Raw genomic sequence first — 22,863 nt, forward strand, 5'->3', positions numbered from 1 at the left:
TGATAAAGAAAAATGAAACAGGACTAAGGAAGAAAAAACTGTCAAAATTATCAGTACGGTGGCCAAAAAGAACTCAACAAAAAGTTTAAAAATAGAACATAAGGTAAATGTGAATATATATTGAAGTACTGAATTGAATGAAGAATTAAGTTATTCAATTTAAAATACTTACTTGCACTAAGAATTTGTTGTCCGTTTTGTCCATAGTATCTAATTTTGGTTAAAGGAGCACTATGACCCATTCTGAATTTCAAAATCCGACCTTCACCTGCAGTACCATCAAATATCCAAATCTGAAAACAAAAGCAGCAAAGCATTCTCAGTATTAGTTTCTGAAACACTAGAGATACACTGAAACACATCATCTGTATGCAAATTGAGATTGCAAAATATTTGGTAGAGATTATCATCACAGAATTTCTAGAATTGAAAGGAGTCTCTATGTCCAACCGAATTTCCTTTAAAGTATAACTGAAAAGCTATTATCTAGCTTTTGCCTAAATCTATTTCACCTTGGGATAGCTTGAATTGTTGGAATTTCCAAATACATAAAACTTGTATTTTCCTCTTTGCAACTTACATACATTGCTCCAACTGGCGTTCTTTTGGGTAAAACAAAATGAGCCTATCTTTGACAGGACAAATCTTCAAATACTTGAAGATAGTCCCCATAGCCTCAAGTCTTCTCCTCCAGGGTAAACATCTCCAGATCCTTAAATTAACCTTATATGGCAAAGACTTAAGGTCCTTAAAAAAATCTGGTTATTTTCTTCTGAATGCTTATTGCATGTTTTTTTTCTTTAAGATTTGCAAAGCATTTTACTATTAGATGCTATTATTATCCTTATTCTTACAGTTGAAGAAACTGAAGAGGAAAGAGGTTATGTGATTTTAAGTGTCTGAGGCTGGATCCAAACTCAGTTCACAAAGAATTACATTAATCACCCGCCTCCATCTTCAGAAATTCCTTATTTGCTACCAGTGGTAGCCTGCTCAAGTCCATCCACTATGTCTTTCCATTGTCCTGAGGATTTTTAATTTCCACTTCTTTGAAGACTAGTTTTCTCAGGACTCTCAGACTTTATAACAAAATGATTTATGAAAGTTTTACTGTTCTTGAGATATTTGAATTAGCACATCATTTGTATGCAAATGAGTCCTCAGAGAAGGCCAACAGCAACCTAGACTGTATGGGCCATAACCCAAGGGCATTACTTGCTTCTTTAGCTCTTTAGTCATGTCCTATTCTTCATGACCCCATGAAGCCCAGCCCTCTAAGTCCTTCTATCCTCTTACTACCTCCTGAAGTCTGTCCAAGCTCACATTTGTTGCTTCATGACACTATCCATCTCATTCTCTGCTGTTCCCTTCTCCTTTTGCCTTCAATCCTTCCCAATATCAGTCTTTTCCAATGAGTCCCATCTTCTCATTATGTGACCAGAGTATTTAAGCTTCAGCTTCAGTATTTGACCTCCTAGTCCGGTAAACAGTTTGAGTTAAATTCTTTAAGTATTGATTGATTGGATCTCCTTGCTTTCCAAGGGACTCTCAAGTCTTCTCTAGCATCATAATTCAGAGCAGCAATTCTGCAACTTTCAGCTTTCCTTATATTCCAACTCTCACAGCTTAACATTGCTACCTGGAAAAACCATAGCTTTGACTGTATACAAATCTTTGTTGGCAAGATAATGTCTCTGCTTTCTGGTATGCTGTCCAGATTTGCCATAGCTTTCCTTCTAAGGAGTAAGTCTTTTTAATTTCATGGCTACAGTCATGTTTGAGGCCAAGAATATACAATTCAACATTCCTTCCATTTCTTCTCTATTTACCAAGAAGGGATGGGACCAGGTGCCATTATCTTGGTTGGGGATTTGTTTGAGTTTTTTGGTTAAGCTTCAAGCCAGCTTTTCCACTCCTCTTTAATCCTCATCAAGAGGCTCCTTAATTCTTCACTTTCTGCCATTAGTGATATCATCTGCATATCTGAGATTGTTGCTATTTTTCCTAGCAACCGTAATTCCAGCTTTTGATTCATTTATTGATTCTGACATTTCACATGATGTCCTCTGCATATAAATTCGAAAAATAAAGTGACAACATACAGTCCTGCTGTAATTCTTTTCCAATCTTAAATCAATCATTTGTTCTGTTAGGTTCTAACTATTGCTTCTTGACTCACATACATGTTCCTAAAGAGACAAGTAAGAGGATTTAGTACTCCTATCTCTTTGAGGACTTGTCAAATTTTGTTGTGATCCATACAAAAGCTTTAGTGTAGTCAGAGAAGCAGAAGTAGATGTTTTCTTAAACTCCTTTACTTTCTCCATAATCTAGCGAATGTTGACAATTTGGTCTCTAGTTTCTCTGCCTCTTTAAAAATGCACCTTCTCTTCTTTAATTCTCAGTTCATGTATTACTGAAGCCTACCTTGCAGAATCTTAAGCATAATCCTGCTGGCATATTAAATGAGCACAACTGTTCAGTAATCTGAACATTCTTTAGCATTTCTCTTCTTTAGGTTTGGGATGATTTTTTTCCAATCCAGTGGCCACTGTTGAGTTTTCCAAAATCGTTGGTATACTGAGTACAGCAATATAACAGCATCAACAGCATCATCTTTTAGGATTTTAAATAGTTCAGCTGAAATTCCATCACGCCTTACTAGCAATGCTTCCTAATGCCCATTTCATTTTACACTCCAGGATGTATGGCTCTAAGAGATGTGTTAATAGAATTAGCTCTAGCCCATTCATAGTCAAAACTCTACCTACCTGAGATGATGTCATCCCCACCTCCCTTAGTGGGGAGGGGGATGGAGTTACCCACACGTGACAAGTAACAAATCAAGAACAAAGGACTGCCCTTCGGGCAGTCCAAATCAGTATGGAGGCTGCCATTTGTCCACTTGAATTAGAGGTGGACCTACGGGAAGTGACAAAAGACACTATCTCTTCAAGTATGTTGGTTACTTCCTGCTAAGGGAGTTCCCGCTTTGAACTTGGTGCTGAAAGATCTCGGTTGAGACCGCAGGCAGCTTCTACTCTGAATGGTCACGTGGGTAAGTTAGGCTGACTTCCTTGGCCTACCTTGGCGTTTTTCCAAGACTCTACCTTAAGTAGGCTCCGGCCTATCTGATTGCTAGGCCTTGTGGCTTGTACCCTAATTTATTTAGCCTTTTAACCTTCTCTCTCTGTCCAGGCCTCTGCAGGCCTGGACTAGCCTCTCCCTCTCTCTATTTCCCTAATTGTAAATAAACTACCTTAAACCCGATCCTGACTTGGGTCTATTTTAATTACGGAATCAATCTGAATTGTTGATTCCTGGCGGCCACATTTTAATTATATATCTATAAATACCTAAAATCTCCCTCTTACAGAGATCAATAACAGCCCATCAATATATATTTATTGCTGATTTAAGATCTTTCTTGCATACTCTATTATTTTCACCACCTCTTACTTATCGTTTCTGTTTTTGAGTTCCTGAGTTGTCTTTTATCATTTTTTTGTAAGAAATCTTTCTTTGATCATAGATCTTATATTCTAGGTTTCTATGCAATCTTTTATCTTTACTTTCCTTTAGTCACCAGACATATCCATAGCTAAGCTTCTTTTCAGCTTTAGTCCAATCACTTCATTAGTGTTATAGAGTTCCTTGTCCTCCACTCTTCCCCAGTAACATGTTGAACAGCTTCTGACCTGAGGAGCTCATCTTCCAGTCATATCTTTTTATCATTTTAATACAGTCCATGGAATTTTCTTGACAAAGACACTACAACAGTTTGCCATTTTCTTCTCCCATGGATCACCTTTTGTCAGAACTCTCCCCTATGATCTATCACCTATCTATTTTGGGTAGCCTTGAACAGCATAGCTCATAAGTTTCATTCGGCTACATAAGCGTCTCTACGTTGAAAAGGCAGTGATTCAGGATGGGCTCTCTAATCTGCCACGGTCATTTTAAAAGTCTGGTACTCATAATTATACACAATAATTCATACAGGATCTGACCAGAGTACAATGGGAATGCAGCCTACATTCACATTAACTTTCTTTTGTTTTTAAAACCCCTGACTTTCTTTTTTAGAACCAATACTGTATATTGTTTCGAAGGCTTTTAAGAGGTTTAAGGGCTAGGCTATATGGTGGGGAGGGGGGTTTAAGTAACTAACCTAGGGTCATATAGCTAATATGTGTGCGAGGCTAGATTTGAACCTAGGACCTCCCATCTCTAGGCCTGACTCTCAATCCACTGAGCCACCCAGCTGCCCCCCTGACTAGATCTTTTTGACTATTATCTCATGTGTTAGCTATCCCTATAATCAATAATAGCATGGTTTCCTATATTACCATGCTTTTTGGGGGAGGATTCTCTGTAACAAGGATTATCATATGGCTCCTAATACTATAATTGCAATCTGTTTTATTTATTCCTCTTGTTCCAATTTCTCTCAAATTAAAGATAACACAGTAAAGAAAGAGTAGATAGGGGTAGTCAGTTATAAGAATGTCACAAAAAGAAATCCTACCCTCAGTGCATTATCAGCACCATTAGTAATGAGAAGTGGCTCTCCATGGAGGAATGTCAGACCAGCAATTGCTGTAGAATGGGCATTTCTCATTTGATTGATTAGTTTTCTTTCTTCTAGGTCCCAGAGACCTATATGACCAAGAGGGCTACCAGATGCCATTACTGGATGTCCATCTACATTTAAAAACAAAACAGCAACCAAAAAAATGCAGTTAAGTAGTCTATATCTAATTATAAGCTAGGTAAAGATGATTAAAATATACTAAATAGCTACCACCTCAAAAAAATTCAACTGTTAGCAAAAATAAGCTATAAAAGAATGTTTGATAGATGATAAAACTGAGAAAAGGAGCATAATTAATAATTAAAAAAATAAATAATACCATGATCCCTACTCTTTTGAGAATTTCTGTGATAGTATAGGACTCATTTAGATTAAACATCATATAGAAAACTTTCTATAGCCCCAAAATATCAAATTTGCATAAAAAATTTCTTTTTAAAAAGGCTAAAATGTACCTGTACGAAAAGAAATTGAAGTGATGGGACCCCAATCTTGGCGAAACATCATCAGTGTTTCATCAAATTTTATGTTCTGGATAATAATCTGACCAGACACAAGTCCAACCGCAATGACGTCCACTGCAGGTGCCTGAAAATTAACACCCCCGCCCCAAAATGATCCATTTTAAAAATCAAAATATAATTGTTTTAACAGTATCATCTTGTTATACTCCCTATCCCAGATTATCAAAAGATTTAATAATATCTTTTTCTGAGGATGTTTAAACAATAGAAAGTTAGAGAGCTAAAAGGAACCTTAAGGTTATTCTAGAATAACCTCAAATTAGTGAGTTTGTCTATAAAGTACTCCTCTCTAGGCAGACAAATGATATACAGAGGAACACACATCTAGTGTCTGAATACAAATGTGTACAAATTAAGTCTGTTACAAAAGTTAGGCCACAATTTATCTCATTACTTTTCTTAAGGTAAAACCTGGGGTTAACTTATATTCTATTTGGGTTCAGAAGGGTGAGTAGGAGACAGGAATGGACAATAGCCTGGGACCAAACAAGTTAGGAAATTGGGTTTGGCAGTTTGGGGAATGGCAGTTGACAGGAGTGACTGTTGGGCCTTAACTGTCACACTGATCCACCTAGCTAGGGAGTCTGAAACCAACAAGTGACAGGGTAGTACAAGGACAAAAGAATTATAAACACAAGGTTTTAATAATAATTGAAGGTCAGGGATAATGGGGAAAGGTCACACTGAATCTAATCACTAGGGACCACATAGGGACTGGGAGAATGGGTTAAAGCCTACACTGCACTAATCAGACTATTACAGGCTAGAAGGGAAAATGGGTCTCTCACAAAGCCATGACCACTTCAGCTCCTCTTGATGGTACAGGAAACGGGTCCACAAGAAAGTAAATCCAGGAAATGCTAATCAAGGAGCTTGTCTCAGACTGGGATGTCCACCACCCCAGCTAGATCTTCTTGCTCACTTGATCTTCCCTGGCAAGTCTTCCTTCTCAGTGGTAACTCCACACTCCTTGGGCTCTTCACTGGGCAGCTAAAGGCATCCATACCCTCTTACTTCCCCAGCTTGATCAGAGTCCTCCCAGGGCAAACAGTTTCCTTCCCTTCATTCTATTTAGAATGTCCATGGCTGACAGTCAAGGTTTTTCCTGTAGCCTGCTTGCAAAAATTTGCTTTTCTACTTTTAAAGCCTATACCTATTACACTATAGAAGGCACTCCAAAAATTATCTTTTCCAAGTATATCAAAATAAAGGAAAATCATTCTTTCAAGGGTAAGATTAGGCTAGATAAATGATTAGACCACATGAGTCCAAACAATTAGTCAACACTAAATGTCATTACTTTTGTCCTACTAATAACTAGTAACTACCTAAAATAACGCCAGCCCCAGTGGAATTATGCATCAGCTACAGAAGTGGGGTGGCGGGAGGGGAGGAAAAGAATATGAATCTTGTAACCATGGAAAAAACATTCTAAATTAATTAAATAGAATAGAATTTCCCAAAATAAAATAAAATAACACCAGCACTATACAATACTGTAAGCTTTCATTCAGGAAAATAGTAGTTTCACATGCCAATGCAGATCTCAATTTTTTTCCTTAAATGCTTATACACCTAGGAATTGTTTCTTTCTTCTTTTTTTTTTTTTTTAAACCCTTGTACTTTGGTGTATTGTCTCATAGGTGGAAGAGTGGTAAGGGTGGGCAATGGGGGTCAAGTGACTTGCCCAGGGTCACACAGCTGGGAAGTGGCTGAGGCCGGGTTTGAACCTAGGACCTCCTGTCTCTAGGCCTGACTCTCACTCCACTGAGCTACCCAGCTGCCCGGAATTGTTTCTTTTTTTAAAAAAATTTGAATTTAATTGGTATCATTTATTTTAAAATTACATTCATTTCTCCTAATTCATCGTCACTTGTAAAACAGATTTTAAAAGGTAAAATAAAAGTTCAGCAAAACTAAATCAACTGCATATACAAAATTCCATACCTATAACTACCCATGAGGAATTGTTTCTTTTAATTTGAAATTATTTTAAACTCCATTTCCAAAGCACTATTTTTTTCATTACAGCAGTCACAGGCACCAAAATAACAAGTTATATATGAAATTGCCTAAAACTTTACAAACACAGAGGTGTTCCTCAAAATATAGAAAGACATACATTTAACATTTATTTCTTAATAGTAAAAATGCTAACCTGTTGGAGAGCTGTCACTGCAAAATTCCATCCTGGAAATGTATAGAGAAGTTTGCTACATGGAGAAAAAACTATTTTAAAAATGAATTTTGAAGGGCAAAAATAAATGCTTAGAAAAAACATGGAAGTATGTTCTTCAGAAAATCAAGAGTTATAGTACCTTGCACCTAGCAAGTACAGTGGTACCTTGACACACGAGTTTAATTCATCCATGTCAAGCTTGTAACTCAATTTGTTCATGTACCAAATCAAATTTCCCCATTTAAATTAATGGAAATGCTAATTATTAGTCCATTCCTGCCCCCCAAAAAACCACATGAATTTTTTGTTTTATATGCTTTTAAATATGAAAATGTACTTTTTTAGATAATAAGAAAGAATGTAAAGAAATAAACTTGCTTATGAAATGTAATTTACCTTCAAGGTCAGGTGAACCTGCTGGTGGAGGTTTTCATTTCATGCACTATTGCTTAACATAACTTACTCTCTACACACGTACATTTAAATGCAAAATTGACCTTATACATTACTTATGATATATAACTTTATTGCTAATGTAATCACTATTTTTTCACTTTATTTAATTATCATCATTTTCTTCATTGAATTCTGGCTGTTTTGCTACACTTTCCTTGATTTCACTTAGAGGTCATTTCAACAAAAACCTTTCCATGGAAATTTGTTTCTTCCTCCCTTTCAGAACATTTCAATACTGTGTGAAACAAGTGTCATCACATACTCCAACACAAGACCTGTTGCAATCTTTTCTGGGTGTCTTTTCAATAAACTTTAATTTTTTCCCAAACACTGAACATTTCCTTAATCTCTCTTGTACTGATTACTGCATCCACCTCAGGCTCCTCCCACAGGCAGAAGCTCGTGATTCAAATATCCACTCTCAAATTGAAGCAAAAAATCCCCAATTGTGACTGTTCATATCTCAAATTGCTCATGATTTAAGATGCTCATGTATCAAGGTACCACTGTACTTAATACACTTGCTGAATTGAATTAATATATGCTTACTAAATTTAAAAGCTGGGCAAAGTCACAAAGAGTAATTATTTTATGTTCTGAACTGACATAAAGAATATTCTTTTTTTTAATAAAACCTTAAGCGTTTTCCATTTTTAGCCACCAAATAGTCATGGAAACAACATAATAAAGTAGATCACAAAACAAGATTACATTTCTCCATAGGGAAAAAAAAAAGTTAAAACTGCGTAGCTGTAGAATTCAGCATTAAAAATAAATCACAGGTATGGGGGAAAAGTGTCATAAAATAAAAAAATATAATTCTGCACCTCTTATAATCAATCAAAACAGACAAGTCCTACAAAAATAGATGTACTAGGGGCAGCTAAGTGGCTAAGTGAAAGTCAGGACTAGAGATAGGAAGTTCAGGGTTCAAATCTGGCCTCAGATACTTCATACATAGCTAGGTGACCTAAGGCAAGTCACTTAATCCTAACTACATATCCCTTTCCATTCTGCCTTAGAACCTACAGCTAGAATCAATTCTAAGAAGAAGGGTTTAAAAAAATAGATGTACTATATAAAATTATTATATAAGATGTGTCAATGTATTAAAGTGTACATTTATTAATTAATATATCTCATCCTAAAACCATGTTAAAACATCAAATGTTTAATTTATAATTTACAATTCATTTACAATCATTATCTTAGAATTCAAAAGGGCTTTAAGGGAAAGCTTTTGAGAAGCAAAATCTTATAGCTATCCAAGGAATCTTGAGATGATTGATGCTTTCCTTCTCTTTTTCACCAATATTCAATAAATAAACTTATAAGATATGCATAAAAAATTTTAATGTTCTTAGAAATGTCTCAAAATACTGCAGCAATGAGGCTTGCTATTATTTCTGAGCAAAAATCTGATCCAGCATTTCTCACATTCATGTCAGTTTAGTCAAAGTTCACTCAGACCAAATAAGACACTTCATTATTTCACATTTTACTGTAGAACTGTAAGAATAAATCAAAGTCAGTTGTATGGACTTTAAAAAGGAGTTTCAAATTATTTTTCACTAGAAAATTAGCGATAAGTCTGTCTAGATTTCCAAATAAACACATTTAAATATTAATTAGTCAAGCTAGTTGCTAAAATGAGTGGAGCTGAAAGGCAGGTAGATGCTTGTAATAATCACCAAAATTCTTACTTGGATTTTATATTCCACAACTGCAGGCTTCCTTGTTCACTCCCAAGGAGAATTTTGTTCAAGTAGGTACTTGGATGTAAAACGGTAGAAATTTTAAAAACAGCTTTATCGAAAATCAACTGAAGGTACTTTTCTGCAAATAGGGAGACAGTATAAGGAACTATAAATATGAAAAATAATTATGACTGAAATAATAATATAAATTAGTATTTTAATTAAAGCCATGCTGATAGATAAAGTTATTAGACCACGCGCTTGTAAGAATTCAAAACCACCGCCCTTGCCATTATTGTCTCCTGTCTCCTCCCGAGTCTGCTGGCCAAGAGCCCACTCCCCCCTAAACCAGGAGATTTAAACTGTTCTGTGTGGAGACGTAGGCGTCCCCATGCCCAAAGAACCGGAAACGGAAACCCGTTGGACCACGGGAAATGTAGTTTGATAATTTCCACGTGTCCATAGAAAATATATATACTTTTAGATGGCATTTCCCAAATTTCACTTTTACAGAACAAAAAATAAATTTAACAAAAATTCAGTATTTCTTCCATATACTTAATATTAAGTCCATTGTAAAATTCAAATTTGCTATAAACATAAGTATTCTATGAAGGGGTTAAATAAACATAGTTAAGATAAAAAGCCATGAATACCAAATATTAGGAGTCTCATCTGGAATGAAGAAAAAAATGACATCGACATAGAGAAGTAATTATAAAAAAGAAAAAAGTTCCTACAAAAATAGTCCTGCTATATTGCAGGAAACCTCCTAGGATTTCATACTTTTGTAAATGATTTAGGAGAGACTATATAATGAATTCTCCAAGAATTAACTTATAATGCTAAGTTGTTCCAGATAATATTATATTAAATTAATCAAAGTCAAGTCAAGGGAGTAGCTAGGTAGGTTCAGTAGATTGAGAGCTAGCCCTGGGTTCAAATATGGCCTCAAACTTCCTAGCTGTGACTGGGTAAGTCACTTAACCCCTATTGCCTAGCCCTTACTGACTCTTCTGCCTTGGGACCAATATATAGTATTAATTCTAAGACAGAAGGTAAGGGTTTAAAAAAAAAGTCAACTCAACAAGGATTTATTCTGTTTATAACTAGAAATATAAAGAATGACCACACACACACACCCGGATAAAAACACCCAGTCCTTGCTTTTAAGGAACTCAGTTTAATAGGGGAAATGACATGCAAATAGTCATGGACAGAATAAATTGAAGATATCATGAGAGAAGGTACTAGCAATAAGAAGACTGGAGAAGCTAAGATTTTAGCTCAGACCCAAAAGGAAGCCAAGAAATGAAGAAAAAGGAGAGAATTTCTGGCATGGGGGATTGCCAGTAAAAATGCAAAGTCAAAGGTGATAAGTGTTGCACATTGAACATATTTTTTCATTTTTAAAAAATGTACTGATCATACTGATTTTTTCTCTATTTTTCATTATCTTTTTTTTTGCCTTTCAACAAATATTATTTGTTAAGTGATACATCCTTCACATTCCACATGGGAGGGAAGAAGAAAATGGGGAAAATTATGGTAAAGTAAAAAAACAAAAAAAAAATCAATAAAAACTTATTAAAGGGTAAAAAAAGTGCAAAGTAAGGAGAAGGAATGTCTTATTTAGGAAAGAGCAAGGGGACATCAGGGTCACTGGATCTCAGAGCACATGGGAGCAAGGTGTAAGAAGAATGGAAAAGTAAGAAGAAACCAGATTATGAATGCCAATTAGAGGATCTCATATTTGATCCTTGTGCTAAGGAGCCACACAAGTTTACTGAATGGGGGAGAGTGACCTGGTCAGATCTATGCTTTTAATTAAAACAATTTTTCTAACATTCATTTTTAACTTAAGTTCCAATTTTTCTCCCTCCCTCTAGCTCTTCTTCCACTCATTGAGGAGGCAAGCAATATTGAATATTAACTCAATATGCATGTGAAGCTATGCAAACATTTCCATATTTCTATGTTGTAAAAATGAAAAATGTCAAGTAAAACAAAGTGAAAAAAAATTTTCAAATTTTCACTCAGAGCTCATTAGTTCTCTTTCTGAAGATAGAGAGCATTTTTTTTTTTAACTGAGTCCTTTGGAATTGTAATGGTTCAACTAGAACTGATGAGATCAAGTGAAATAGAACTGACCTGTAAAAAGGTTATTTTAAGACAAGTTAAAGTATTAACTTTACTTATATATTTACATGTATAAGAATAACAAAATTTCAGAAACCTGTTACCCCAAGAGATGGTATGAGGTGAAAATGTAAAAGTTTGAGGAAAATTCAGATAGATTTTATAGGATGATGGACCTATGAGTCATTAAGAGAAGATGGAGATGTTCTGATGTTCTGGACCTCAACCTCAAACCCTCTGAAGTTGACCCAACCATTCACTTCGGGAATTTTCCCTAGGTATCACTGTCAAAGAAAAGATGTTAATGGAAGTGGACTTCCTGCTTACCATCATATAAAAATGGCTATATACTACCCTGTAGCATATATACAACCCAGGTTTATTTCTAAAGACTCCTATACTGGATCTGTAGTTATGTAAACTTTTAAAAATACTTTCATTTCAGAACTATGTAGAAATGAGAAACCAAGCATGATTGTCCCACAGATTAAACATAAAATCTAATAATTTACTAATCTTAGGGAATGTCAAAGTAAAGTTATATCCATACAAAAATAAGTGATCCAAAAGAAAATCAAATAGACAAACTATCAAAGTTGTCATCTCAGGTTGTTGCTTGGAAATTTGATAGATGGAAAGAGATGGAATAATTCTTTTACTATAAAATAGTATTTACTCAGGAAATTTATTCAGGAAAGATTAATTACATACAGATTTAATTATTCCCATCCCAAATTAAATTGCATAATGTTCATTCTTACCTTCCGAATATATATGCCAAATGATGAGGATACTATCTATATCAATCGAGATGATATGATCTCCAAAGGGCTGTAAAAGGTGAATTTCTGCATTGTGACCCCTGAAGGTATGTGCAACCTATAACATTAAAAGTTCAAATTATTTCCATTAGTTAGTAAGGCATACTGATTTTGAAAATGTCATTAATGTGAGAAAATAGTCAAACCACCACAGTATTTAAACTTTTTGTATAATTATTTTTACAGTTATAACAAATGACAGGAAGTGAAGACCCTGCTTTAAAATCCTATTTTCATGTATCAATGTACCACAAAAGTGATCTTGGATTTTCAGCCATTATGTCAATCAATCAGAAGATACAAAGTCAAAATGAACCAGTCTTTGTCTTCAATGAGTTTACAATCCAAACCATATTCATATATAGACATATACAAAATGAGCAATTAAAAGCTATTGCAATAATAGAGGTGAAAGGTGATGAGGGCTTGATCCAGAATGGCAGCTATGTTATGTTAGTACATTGAAGTAGAAACAAGATTTGATGTCTGAGAATGTGAAGTGAATTAGTGTGAGAAGTTGAGAATAACAAAGTTGTAAACTTGAGATACTGAAAGGATAGTGGCACCCTCAACAGAGAGATGAAAATGTATAAAATGCTGGCTTTTGGAGGAAAGATGAGATACATGTGAGATGCCTACAGGACAGTCAGTTCAAAATGTCTAAGAGGCAATTTGTGATGAAGGACTAGGGCTCAGGCGAAAAACTATGATATAACTATATGATATCCAATAAAAAGAATATAGAAGAGACAGTCCAGGATAGTTTTGGGGGTACACCATCAAGTAAAAGACATTATAAAAAAGGACACATGAAAAAATGGTCAGAAAGGGAGGTGAAACAAGAGAGAAAAATCACCTCACAGATCTTATCAAGCTGAAAATTTAGAATCAACTTGGAATCAATTTAGTCCAGTGACAAACTAGGTGGCCTTCCAGCACAAGTTCTCAAACTAGGGTCTGAGAATTTTTAAAAAATATATTTTAATAACTTTCACTATAATTGGTTTTCCTTGTAATCCTGTATTTTGTTTTATGCATTTAAAAACATTATTCTAAGAAGAGAGCTCCATAGTTGCCCAACAGATTGCCAAAGGAGTCCAAGTCACAATAAAGGTTAAAAACCTCTGTCCTAATATCTTATCACATAAGCCTGGTTGGTGACCAGGTACTAATTTTAGTTTGGTTCCAGAAACTTATTAAGAACATCTACTAAGACATGAGAAGTCAACAAAAACTTATTGAGCATCTGTTATAGTTGATTTCTGTTCACAGAAATTATAATCTAGTGATATGACAAATACAAAATACAAAGAGTTATAAGCTGTATGGAGCCCAAGGTATTGGGGGTTGGAAGTGAAGGGAAAGGCTTCCTGCTGGATTTAAAATTAACTTTAAAGCAGTGAGAACCTTATCAAAAATCACAAACCCTGACAGAGTGGCTGATGTATAGGATTGTCAGGGTAATCAACATTGCCACTTCAGTTTTTTCATTATATCAATTAAATAAAAATTAAATAGCTAGGGTACTCTCTTCTATCCTACACAACTTGGGAAGTGATAAGATAATATTTTTGGTCTGGGATAGGATCTGCCTTAGAAAGATGGGTAATTTAACTTCCTCCTAGGTATATTAAGGTATAAGAATAGCAAGATTCCTGAGAGGCAGACAGAAAGAACAAATTCAATTCATTATATTTCCTCTGTTAGCATGAAAATCAAGAATTAACCATATGAAATAGGTAAATTAACATGTTTTCAAAACGAGTGATACAAACCTCTTTGTTTCGGGAAAATGCAGAGAAAACATTCCCATATGCAGCAAAAACCAGTCTTCTATCAGCAGCCAAACAAGTGATATCCTGAGGCACAGAATTGCCTAGAAGGGAATAAATAAGAATCGATATTTTTTCCAGATCTTAAAATAAGAAAATATTCTAACCTGAGATATAATATTCTTTATTATATATGGGGACATACACCTTAGCTTTAAGGTCTGAGTTACAGCAGAATTAAAGCCAATTTGGTGGCCATATTAAACAGGGTAAAATGACAAGTCAGTCTCAATAACAACAAAAACATTTAACATGTTTCAAGACTTGTCATGGCAGGAGAGTAAAGAGGCAAATGAACAAGAAAAATGCAAAATTTGAACCCTATTGCTTCTCTCATAATAAAAAGCATTTTAGAGTGACTATTTCCATGAAATAGTTTTCTTATTTATTGAAAATCTAAAAAGCACTTTACATGTATAATTTGGTATCATATTGCTGGCCTTCTCAATGGGTAAAGAAGGGGCTGGAAGAAGGGAAGTTAGAACTCAATGTTTAAAAATGAATGTTAAAGTATATAAACATTTTATATAGCATGAGGAATATAAAGAATATTAAAAAACATAAAAAGCAATTTTCGATTTTACAAATGATATATTTTTTTAAAACTCACGTTCTATAGATGCAGCCTACAGTTATATGTACACTGTACAGGAAAGTCCTATGAAAGGTTGCTGTCCTTAGAACTTAGATCTCTTTAAGAGTTCATAGTCCAAACAACCCCAGAATATAAAATTCATTTCTAAAGTATATCACATAAGGTAATGGTTAACTAGTAAAACTATTTCTATAAAATACCTTTGACTAGAATATAACATCCAAAAGAACCAATATTTGGCATATATTTATATGCCAAAAGCTATAAGGTGGCCAAAAGATATAAACTTTTTTTAAAAGTGAAGTATTAAAAATTAAATGAAAGAATGTTCCAAATCATTGTCATTTTCATTTTTTAGTCATGTCCAACTTTTGGGTCTTGGCAAAAATACTGGAGTAGTTCACCGTTTCCTTCTCCAGCTCATTTTCCAGATGAAGAACTGAGGCAAATAGGGTTAAGTGACTTGCCCAGTCACAGAGCTACCTCATTATATTTACTAGTAAGGTGACCCCTCAACCTCACTTTCCTTGATCCATAAAAATATCGATAAAAATACTTGTAGTATTCATCTCAAGTTTTTAAAAAGAACAAATGAGATGGCATATACAAAGCACTTTGTGAGCTTAAATTATGCACTATACAAATGTTTGCTACATTATAATTTATGGCATTCCACTGATTTACCAACTTGTTAACTCTGTCAAGAAAAGAAATTAATTTGGAATAATTGGTTCAATAGCAATCCATAGGCTCTTTGTGATTAAATTTTCAAATAAATGCTGATAAACCATTTGTGTGATAAGTCATTTTTAAATTCTGTCAAGAATGGATGTCAACCATACTCATTTGGAGTTTCCAAAATCCATCCTCTTCCCATCCCAGAACCTTTGCTAATTGGAATATATGCTCCCAGAACCTTTGCTAATTGGAATATATGCTCCTCAATATTTTCCTAACAGTTATAAAAAGCTTCCACAGTGAGTTCTAAACTTTCCTGCCTTCCCAACATTCCCATCATCACCATCCTCAGTGGAAGGTATCATTTCACATTTCAGTGAAAAAAATGAAGTCATTTGCCAACAACTCCCTTTTCTACCATACCCTCAGGTCAATTATTTTATCCTTCATTCTATTATCAAATTGAAAAAAAAGGTCCTTTTCCCAGGCAAAGTCAACTCTTCTACTTGTACCTCTATCCAATCCCTTCCCATGTTCAGCAGACTGGTCCCACTCATTATTATCTTATCTCTGGTCATCTCTAATGTTGCTCACAAACATGTCACTTGATCTGATTACTCTAACAGGAATCTCTCTATATCTCTTTCCCTTTATGGTGAGAATCCTTGAAAAAGTCATCCAAACTAGGTACCTCTCTTCTTACTACCTCCTAAACCCCTCTGCAATTCGGCTTCCAGTCTTACTGAAACTGCCCTCTCAAAAGTTAGCAGTGCTCTCCTAAAAGCCATATTTAATGTTTTTTTTCTCAATCCTTCTTGTCTTCTCTGCAGCATTAAACATTTAATCACTTTATAGATATTCTCTCCTCTCTGGGTTTTCATGACACTACTCTCTCTAGTTTCTCTTTTATTACCACTTCTCAGTTTTGTTATTTCTTCCATTTCGAACTCACTGACTATTGTCTCCCAAGACTGTCCTAGGTCCTCTTCTCTTTTCATTTACCCATTGACTGAATCTAGTCAGCCTGCTTTTATATTGCCCAGAGCAACAAATAGTTTTTACATTTTAAAATACGATAAATTTTTTAAAGTAAAATCATTTTTATCTTTGGGTATTACAAAATCAGTGACCCTATACTAGTCTCAGTGATAAGCAAACAAGGGTTCAATTATCACATCTATTGAGATAATTCATTATGTCTATTGCCATACTTTCACTACTAAGCTATAAGTAAGATACTACCCACAGCCTTTTGAACATCTTAAACTATACTTCCCAAAAACATAAGTCCAAAACAATTCAGTATCTTTTCCCCAAAATCTCTCCTTCCAAATTTTAATATAACTATCAAATTCACAAACTCTGTGTCATCCTCAATTCTTCCTCACATATATATGTAATATATGTATGTATGTATCTTGTTATTTGCATGTTGTCTTTCCCATTAAAATGTTAGCTCCTAGCTGTTAAGGGAATGTTTTGTTTTGTTTTGACTTAGCAGAGTACCTGGAAGGTGGACTACTGACTGAATGACCATTTTTTTTATCTTGGGTATTTCTCAAGAACCTCAGCTCATTCCAGACTTTAATATTCCTGACATTATTATAGTTTGGGGATAACCACTTCTTTTAATTGACATTCCTTTTAAGATATGAAATCACTGTCACATATTCCTTTGTAATTACATTGGTTTTGTCAGATGTTTCCTTTTCCTGGCTATATAACAAGAACACACATGTATTATGGAACTTATAAGATTTAATTTATTAACATCCTATTATACTATATTGCCTCATTTCCATAAACTTCAAATTCATCTTCAAAATAATCTCCCATTTGATCATGCAATTTGAAAATACACATTTTGTACCAGTTGGAAAAGGTACAAAACGTTAACAAATTTAGATTGAATTGCATACTTACTTACTGCCACCAGACTAAGCTTCTGAACCTGTTAAAAAAAAAAAAAGGCATTAAGGTTTAAATTTTGGTATCAGGAGAGAGCAATGCCATAGGAGCCAAGGAATAGCAAAGTATATAAACAAGACCACCAGCAACTGCTTTTTGGAAGGGTCAAAGGATGACTTCAGGGGTTACAAATCAAGGTGACTGGATAACAATGTAAAAAACTGCAGAAACCAGAGAATGACAAATGAGCCTTCCTACGGAGCTTATATTCCCCAAAGCTTGGGTGCTTTATAAAGACAGGGCCTAAGTGAATCTTGAAGATCTCAGCACGAAGTAGGCTTGGGACAATCATCACGCAACCAGCCCCGCAAGTGAATACCCAGATCCAGGTGGGTGCCAGGAGTTGGGAAGCCCAAGGGACGGGGAAGTGTGAGAGATGCCGTGGGAGGGGAATGACCCACGGCGTGCGGCAAAGAGTTACTTACATTGTAAGTATGGAAACTCTTCCCCACGCAAGTTGTCACGTAGAACTTGCGGTGCCGACCATGGTAACGAACCACGTGTGGAATATGGGAGCTGAAGAGTCCTAGGGCGCGGAAACCAGAGAACAGCGCGCTGCTGGAGCAGCGCTGGCCGCCGCCGCCACCACCCTCCATCTCCTCGAACTCCTGGATCCCAGATTGCGGTGGCTCTGGCTGCAGCTCGGGGATTATTGCTTCTTAACTATTCTACAAGCACACCTACAGCTACTCGAGGTAGAAGTACTGAGATCACGGTTTCCCAACGCCACTTCCGGTGCTTGGGCCAATGACGTCATCCTTCTGTGCATCAAAAAAAAATGTTCCCAGTAGCTCCCAAGAGCTCCATAGTTCAGTTCCTTGGAAGTCTGTGTTCCTATACGGCTTGTGGGCGTCCTTCCCTGTAGACCTCTTAGACTTGAAGAGATCACCTTCCACAGTCTAACAAGGTTAATTTTCTCTTGCCTTTTTCCGTACTAGAAACTATTTACTAACTGTAGATGACCTTCGGGATTCTGCTCAGTACCCTCTTTTATTTTATTCTCCCTTCGGTAAATCTCACCAGCTCCCCAAGACTCAATCACCATCTCTATGCTGATGATTCTCAGATTTACCTTTCCTGCCCCTCTCTGCTGATCTCCAATCTTTCATCTCTAACTGGATGTCCAGTAGACGTCATGAGTATGTCCAGAACGAACTTAGCTTTCCTCCTAAAATCTTCTCCCTTTCCTATTTTCTGTATTACTATACAGGGTAACACCATCTTCTTATCTCTCAGGTTCATCCTAGAAATCATCCTTAATTGCTCGCTGCCTTTTAAGACCTTTCCCCGCCCCCCAAGCCAAGCTGCTCTTATCACCTCATGATTTGTCTGCCTCACGTTTCTCCTTCACTCCTATGCAAACACTGTTCAGTTACTAAAGAGATTTTCCTCATACTCAGGTCCAATTAAGTGGCCCTTCTATCTTAGAGTTGTTACTAAGACAGAATAATGATTTGAAAGAAAGTAAGAAAATACCTGAATTGCAACTAATCAAGCAATAATTCAGCAGAGTTTAGTTATCAGTAAATTAATTTTAAAAGCCACCTGAGTTGAAGTAAGGAGGAAGGAAGAGCTAAGAGTAAGAGCCCTTGGTTTTGACTAACAACATTTTTGTGCTAAAAATGAGTGAATGGTGAATTCTCAATCTTGAAGCTCTGACAGAAATTTTTTGAGATTTTTAATGTTGCCATTAATAAGTTATAAACCCCAGATTTAGGATTTGGTCATATTTGGTTTGTCAAAATACGTCCTGAAACTAAATCAGAATGTAATCTAAGGGAGTTTCCCTATTAGGATAATTGTGGTAGGGGCAGCTAGGCAGCTTAGTGGATAGAAAGCCAGACCTGGAGTTGTGAAGACCGGGGTTCAAATTTTGCCTTAGACAGTTCCTAGTTGTGTGACCCTGGACAAGCCACTTAACTCCAATTAACTAACTGTCACCACTCTTCTGTCTTGGAACTGATATTTAGTATTGATTCTAAGACAAAAAGTATGGGTTTTAAAACAAAAGAACTCCCTTTTAAGTCTTTGGTAGTAGATTAGCTGGTAAACAAAATAAAAATTGAGATTCAGTATGATACTATTTGTAAAATAGATCCAAAGAAATATTCACTTTATTCTCATCTCATTTTAAGAGGGATTGTGTTCTCCTAGTAGGACAATTTTGCAAAGTCAGAATTTACTACTTGGCATTGAGACAAAATGTTGGGAAAATGTATGAGTCGGGAAAACCTGAGTTACACTCCCATCTCAAGAAATTCAATAGCTGTGTGATATTAAAACAAAGTTGTTTTATAGTATTTAGGAGGATAGCCCCCACCCCCACCCCCAGCAACTATCCTGGCAAGGGTAGCATGAATTGGATAAGTAAACTCCAAGGAGGTTAATTATTATACACATTGGAAATCCCTGGTGGGCAGAAATGAGAAATTTAGGTCTCTAAATAAATATACTAGCACAAAAAGGAATGCAAATTAAATAACACAGTTCTGATGGTAAGGAGTAAGAGGAAAGGAAAAACTCCTCCAGCATTCCTGAATATTGAAAGGAGATAATAGCTAACATAATCATAGCTAACATTTATATACTGCTTACTCTGAGCCTCTGTTAAGTGTTTTATGATTACTGTGTGGAGTGAAATTCGGTGGGGTGGGTCTCATACCTCCAGGATCACTCTAATGAGTAGACAGGAGACTTGATGCTTGCAGAGTTCACATGACCTTATTCTGGGGTCTCAGAAGTGGGCCTTGATGCATAGGCTTCCTCAGATTTTATAGAGATCCAACACAACTCCACTTTCCCATCATCTGTATCTTATCCTACCTTCCTCCTTCTATCCTCAATCCTTTCCCAATGCTTCTGACATTTCTAAACGTATGGGAATATTCTTTAGGTTTACATTTTTTAGTTGAGTCAGGGTTCTAAACCTGTCCAAGGCTGAAACACTCTTTGAAACATTTCTCAGGACATGTAGTGAAGATTATAACTTGTAAGTTTTGAGATTTCTCTCATAGGAATTAGGTCACCCATGGGAATAGAAAAGGGAGGTGCAGTCTCAGCCACATTTGAAAAAGAGTACATTAAAGGCCTATATATATGTATATATAGCTGCTTGGGGAGGGGGTTTCTTCCATTCTTCAAAAGGAGAGATTGATATCTCCTAGCAGAGGGCATCAAATTTCACTATTTTTCTATAGGAATTTGCCAATCTTATGATTACTAATACTAATCAATATTGGAAAATAATGCACAAATTTCATCCCACACATTACTATCTCATTTGATCCCTATAACAACTCTCTGAGGTGGGTGCTCTTGCTATCCCCATTTTACAGTAGAAGAAACTAAGGCCAACAGAAGTTAAATGACTTGCCCAGGATCACACAGCTAGTAAGTACGTAAGATCACTTGAACTCACATCTTCCCACTTGGGAATATTTACTCAAGCAAACTAACTCATAGACTCCTAAAATCTAAGTGTCAGTCTCATTAGAGATCACTTAATTAATTTTCCAATACAGGCATCCTCTCTGCAATATCCCTGAATATATATTTCATTTTTTTTGTTTTGACCCCACGTTAATCTCAAGTATACCTCTTTCTTTTCTTCTTCCCAGTTAGATCTGAAAACAAAAAATGTGAGGGGGGGAAATGTAATCCTAGTAACAAAAAAAGAAAAAAAAATAGTTCAGCAAAACTATCATATTAACACTATAAGACAAGTATAGGACAGTATATATTTTAATTGTTCACAAAATAAGTTAAAAATCCAGCCTGCAAATATTTTAAAAACATAAATAATCTTTATAAAAATTAAATGTATCTTTCAGTATTAATATATATTTGATCTTATCGTTCCAAGAATTTTAAAAATCTGAACTAATAACATGTCCAAATTTTTTCTCCTTGCAAGTTCTTCTCAGAATTTTATTCCATTTATTCAAACTTCGTCTACTCTTCTTTCCCCCTCCTCTTCTAGCTGTGAAATAAATGTATAAAATTAATGATATGCTTGAGTGAAATGGCTTACCATGAGAAATATTTCAAAATTTAGATGTTTTCATTGAACTTTTTTTGACCAACAACTATTTCTGATATCTTCTTTTCCTCTTAGGTTTATTGTTCAAAAACGTACATAAGAAAGACTATAATGTAGATCTAAAAACACATGATTACTATAAAATCAAAAATCTGTTCTCAAATCATGAGATTATTACTGTTATTTGTTATTAATTCAGTTTGTATAGACTGCATATATTGCTTAGGAACCTGCTTTTTTTTTTTAACAGTTCAACCTACTTCAGAACAGCTCATTTAATTTTAAACTACTGAAACACTCATTAAAGAAGAGCAAGTTAATCAAAATATAAGAGAAGATAGTGACAAGATTTGGAAGGTGCACATTCTTAAAAAAATTCTTACCTTCCAGTTTAGAATCAATACTAAGTATTGGTCCCAAGGCAGAAGAGTGGCTAGGCACCTGGAGTCAAGTGTTTTGCCCAGAATCACACAAAGCTCAGAAGTATGTGAGACTATATTGGAACCCCAGAACCTTCCATCTCCAGGCTCTCTATCCACTTAGCCACCTAGTTGCCCCAGGAAGGTGCACATTTTAAATTCCTTTGAAGCCTATTTTTATTCTCCTCTATTAATTAACCTATCAAGGAGAACTACTGACTACTGCTCTCTATTCTCCTCTTTTCCCCTGAAACACACTTCTCTGTAGGTTCCAAAGCAGAATTATTTTCCTGAAGCCCATGACTTAGTAGTGATTAATTACTATAGAAATTTCTTATAGCATTTTTCTAGAGGTCCAGGGAGCCCTCAAACCAGCTGACAATATGTACTAAAATGTTTACAAAACACATTCTTAAAAGCTTTATAATGTATAGTCCAGTGAAATTGCTTTCCAACTCTGGGAGGGAGGAGGGAAGAGGAGAGAGAGAGACAACAAGAATCATTTAACCATGGAAAAAATTTAAAAATAAATTTTAAGAAGTTTTATAATTAACAATAAAACTATTGACAGCATTTTTAAAACATCAAAGTGGTCCACATACTTGACTGATTTTCTATTTCTCTCCAGTAATCCCTCCATATTTCTAATAAGTTCCTAGCTATTTCAGAGCATGTCATTTTTTTAATTCCTTCTTCCATATTGTTTTTTGTTGTCTGCATGTTATTTGTCTGTAGAACAAGAGAACATAAAGTTATAAAATTACATTTGTATACTTTTAAGAACATTCAGCCCCCCAGCATTCACCTTATCTAGTCTCAGACACTTAGCTGTATGACTCTGGGAAAATGACTTAACATCTCTAAGCCTCATTTTCTTTACCTGTAAAATGGGGATAATAAGAGAAGTTGTTTTGAAACACAA

At 35.4% G+C, this 22,863-nt stretch overlaps 1 protein-coding gene across 1 annotated transcript in view; it reads right to left on the minus strand.

Moving 5' to 3' along the window:
- Nucleotides 1-18,103, minus strand: part of WDR36 (WD repeat domain 36) — a 68,451-nt gene extending 50,348 nt beyond the window's left edge. The window contains exons 1-9 of the mRNA XM_044680123.1: nucleotides 17,909-18,103; nucleotides 17,439-17,466; nucleotides 14,186-14,286; nucleotides 12,351-12,468; nucleotides 9,457-9,589; nucleotides 7,277-7,331; nucleotides 5,050-5,182; nucleotides 4,529-4,704; nucleotides 173-293 (exon numbers count right to left, since the gene is read on the minus strand). Coding sequence (XP_044536058.1) covers nucleotides 173-293; nucleotides 4,529-4,704; nucleotides 5,050-5,182; nucleotides 7,277-7,331; nucleotides 9,457-9,589; nucleotides 12,351-12,468; nucleotides 14,186-14,286; nucleotides 17,439-17,466; nucleotides 17,909-18,079 — 1,036 coding nt within the window. The 5' untranslated portion in view covers nucleotides 18,080-18,103. The remainder of the gene's footprint in view (nucleotides 1-172; nucleotides 294-4,528; nucleotides 4,705-5,049; nucleotides 5,183-7,276; nucleotides 7,332-9,456; nucleotides 9,590-12,350; nucleotides 12,469-14,185; nucleotides 14,287-17,438; nucleotides 17,467-17,908) is intronic.
- Between the last annotated feature and the right edge of the window lie 4,760 nt (nucleotides 18,104-22,863).

Source organism: Gracilinanus agilis, chromosome 1, assembly GCF_016433145.1.
Source record: "Gracilinanus agilis isolate LMUSP501 chromosome 1, AgileGrace, whole genome shotgun sequence".
Lineage (NCBI taxonomy): Eukaryota > Metazoa > Chordata > Mammalia > Didelphimorphia > Didelphidae > Gracilinanus > Gracilinanus agilis.